Source organism: Austrofundulus limnaeus, unplaced genomic scaffold (assembly GCF_001266775.1).
Source record: "Austrofundulus limnaeus strain Quisiro unplaced genomic scaffold, Austrofundulus_limnaeus-1.0 Scaffold33, whole genome shotgun sequence".
Taxonomy (NCBI): domain Eukaryota; kingdom Metazoa; phylum Chordata; class Actinopteri; order Cyprinodontiformes; family Rivulidae; genus Austrofundulus; species Austrofundulus limnaeus.
Genome location: NW_013952435.1, coordinates 1845185 through 1848885, shown reverse-complemented (window position 1 = coordinate 1848885; position 3701 = coordinate 1845185). Strand labels below are relative to the sequence as shown.

The 3701-nt window shown below is 30.9% G+C and overlaps 1 protein-coding gene across 1 annotated transcript in view; it reads right to left on the bottom strand.

The window, feature by feature from the left end:
• Nucleotides 1-2551: 2551 nt before the first annotated feature.
• LOC106515857 (cystatin) overlaps nt 2552-3701 on the bottom strand; it is a 2005-nt gene continuing 855 nt past the window's right edge. The window contains exons 3-5 of the mRNA XM_014005889.1: nt 3011-3221; nt 2761-2871; nt 2552-2655 (exon numbers count right to left, since the gene is read on the bottom strand). Of these exons, the coding sequence (XP_013861343.1) occupies nt 2581-2655; nt 2761-2871; nt 3011-3221 (397 nt within the window). The 3' untranslated portion in view covers nt 2552-2580. The remainder of the gene's footprint in view (nt 2656-2760; nt 2872-3010; nt 3222-3701) is intronic.

Here is a 3701-nt window from a genome sequence, read left to right as displayed (position 1 = left end):
GTTCTGAAGGCAAAAGGGGGTCCAACCCGTTACTAGCGTGGTGTACCTAATAAAGTGGCCGGTGAGTGTACACAACTTTTATTTTTATTTGTTATTCACCATTTTATACAAAATTGTTTTTAAAAGAATGAAAATTTGTTTGCAAAAACGTTACACAAATAAACGTGTGCTGTTTTTCAACATCTGGTAATTTGTTAACTGATCTTCAATATATTTTTGCAAAAAGAAGGCATGATATTAAGTAGATTTATCAAATAGATTTTAAGCCATGTGGTACCAATTCTAAGGTAATTTGAATAATTTAATTTATTTAAAGATGAATAAAAACTGCAGTGTAATTGTGCTGAATTAAGTGACATTGTTCCAAGTATGAGTTAATGTAACTTAATTTATTTATTCAGTCCAAATTATTTTTATCCAGATATTTAGAAAAATACTATTTTTTTTCCACTGACAAAATTAGTACATATAAATTAATTTCATCTACATATTTGAAAATCAGTTTCATCCTCATAGTTAGTAAATACAAATGAATTCCACCTAAATAATAAGTAAAACTAAATCATTTTTTGCTGATATTTGGTATATCAGTATTTTATTTCAGATACTTAGTAGATCGTCATCAGTTTTTGCCAAAGAATTAATTTGGATTTACTCATCATTTGTARTATTATTGGTAAATTCGAAATACTTTAAATCAATTATTCCATTATTTTGTATTTAATAGTTTAATTTAAATTTACACAACCTAATCAATATTTTACTTAAAGATGAAGTGTTTAAAATCTATTCAATTATAGTAATTGTCACTTTGTTGCCATAATTTTTTTAAATAGACACTGGTCAAACTTTTCTGCTCGTTATATTATTAATATTCTGTCACAGATGTTTTACTCACATATTGCATACAACTGAAATGGAAAACCTGAAAAGTTTTTAACATAAACATGATTTATTTAAAAGTGTTTTGTCGGTGCCACAGAGCGACGTGGCAGAACATTTCTTTTCCAAGTTTCACTTTTTTCTTACTAGACACGTTTGCTTTGTTTCTTTTTGTCATGACATTCATTTTATCATTTGTTTTTTGTCACAATCATCTTTATTATGGTTTATATTTAGGTTATTTTTAATCTTTTATAATTAGGTTAAATAATCTAACTTTAGTATCACTTCACAATAAGAGCCCCTTGATAATAGAAGTGTTTTAATGCATTATAAGTTGGTTATTTTTAAATTTGCAACCACTTCATAAACATCAATCATTAAACCATTAAAACACTGTTCATACATCAAAGCAGACTCGTTAACTGGTAAAATCCAATGTTGAGGTTTTATTCATTTCTTTATCATTTGATTTTTAAATATTAAACATTTGTTAGTGAGTTACCTGCATGTAAACATGAGCATTGTAGATATAAAGTTTATTTTGGTAAATACAATGTGGTTAAAAAAATTAACTGAATAGTGAACAATAAATTTAATTTACCTGAATGCCAAAAGCATCTACCCAAATAGTGAGCATGCTTCAAAATATGAACACTGTTTTATGTCTGCATTAGAAACAATTGGTAATTCTTTATAAAGTGGTTAGACACTCAAATATAACCTTTTTATAAGGCATTAATAAATCCTGTATACATGAACTAGTATTAGATAGTGGTGCCCACACTTAATAATTCTAAATAAAAAWATATGACCTGATCCCTTATAGTCAGAGTATTAACTGCACTAATATAAGAACAAAACTATTTTCTTTAACATCTCCAAAAAAAGACAGATGATCATCGAAGCTCAGTTCTGTTTCAAAGTATTGGCTGCTAAAATAATAATGTTGTAGTTTTATAATTCAAACCATGAATGTGTTTCTACAATGGTCTGAATAAAATCATTTCAGTTTATTGTACAAAAAATTTCAAGAAGAACCATCTGCTTACAAAACTTAAAGGAAGATCTGAAAGGAGGAAACAACAGTCAAGATTGTATCATTTGAAGTGAAACAACAGCACAAAATTTGCACCCCTTTAGTTTGTTTTAGTCCAAAACATTGCTGGAAACAAAAGTTTGTATAGACTTTGTTTTTTATTCACCTAAAAATTCAAATWTTGAATCATCATTTTGTCAATCTAACAACACAGAGCTGGACGCTGATGGTTCAACGGCTAATTCTGCCCATTGGATCTTTGATTTATGTGATATATTTTTTATCTTTTCGACTTAAGTAAAACTCTCATTACTTATAATAAATGTACATGTAAAATATCCCAGTTTCTATTTATTTAGAAGTGTTTTGTAACTTATCTAAATTTATTACCCCACTCTTTTGGCCAAAGTAGGACAACAATTTCTGACAAATCAGCCAAAGAATAAACAGGTCTGAGATGTAAAAGGGGACAAAGTGAATGAACACAGACATCCGTTAAAGTTTTAAAAAATCTTTATTATTTGTTAGACCTCTGCCATACTCAAAGCTTTGAAAGGTTTATTCCAAAAACATCAAGAAGAATTGCAAATGTTAAAACTTTTGCAACTGGAAGAATAAATCTTGGTTTTATTTTGAACGAAGAAACAATCAGTTGTCTCTCAGCATTTGGCTCCTATCACCTTCTTCTTGTTGTGCTKTGTGTCGAACCACACAGTGAATGTGCAGGTGATGAACTGAAAAACAAAGATCAAAAAATTATTTATTCAGACAAAAACAAATAAAGTGCATTTATTCTGTAATTTAAAATAAAGCTTTGATTTCTTTAATGAGATAAATACATTAGCTTTGTGTGAGTCTTCAATAACGGGACAGTAGTTACTGATGGTGAACTTGAGGCAATTAGTTTTCCCCAATTTCAGAGTCATTATGTAGTTCATTCCTGCAACTACCTGTAAAGACAAATAAATGACAGGTTTAATGTTAAAAAATGAARCATTACAGTCAGTGAACTATAAAACAGGTGATGGAAATAAGTAAAATGTTAGCTGGCTTAAATTAAATGCAATGCAAAGTAAAAACAGAACTGACCTGAGACTGAGACTTGAGCACGTCTACTAAAGCGTAATAGTGTTGATGKTTACTGTTGTGGTTGTATTCTTTAACGGCATAGCCCAAAGCCTGTTGAAATCCTGGATCCTTGATGTCTATGTCTTGTGGTCCACCTGGACGGCCATCTGAACCCAAACCGACAGCCAAAATGGCGGCAAAGCAGGTCAAAGCGATGTTCCACATCATGGTTCTGTAGGAGCAGCAACAGATGTACACGAGTTAATTCAGCCTCTCTGTTCCCTGGCTTTTATGATCAGTCCGCTCAGTAAAACCATGAGCTAATCAGYAGGCTCGAGTTCTAATCATTAGTTCTGATAACTTCATAAGTGGGTCAGGGATCCCAAACTCACAACCTATCAGRAAGAAATCTGCTGTTTGACATTGAACGAATAACACTTTTTCAAAAATAAACCCCACTAATACCATAACCACAGCTAGTGTCCAAGCAWTGTCCCATTTTGTGAAAAGCACAGATCTGATGACAAGGCCACACTATCCCTTCATGATGCAAATATCGGATTTTATTTATAGTGTTGGTGCCTTTATTATCAGAATTAAACTGATAGCTTCGTAACAAAAAGTCCTAACAAAATGGACAGTGTTTGACTAAAATATCTTCATCTTAACCAGGAGTCTACAAACTTTACATTCTAAATAACCTGTTCAGCCT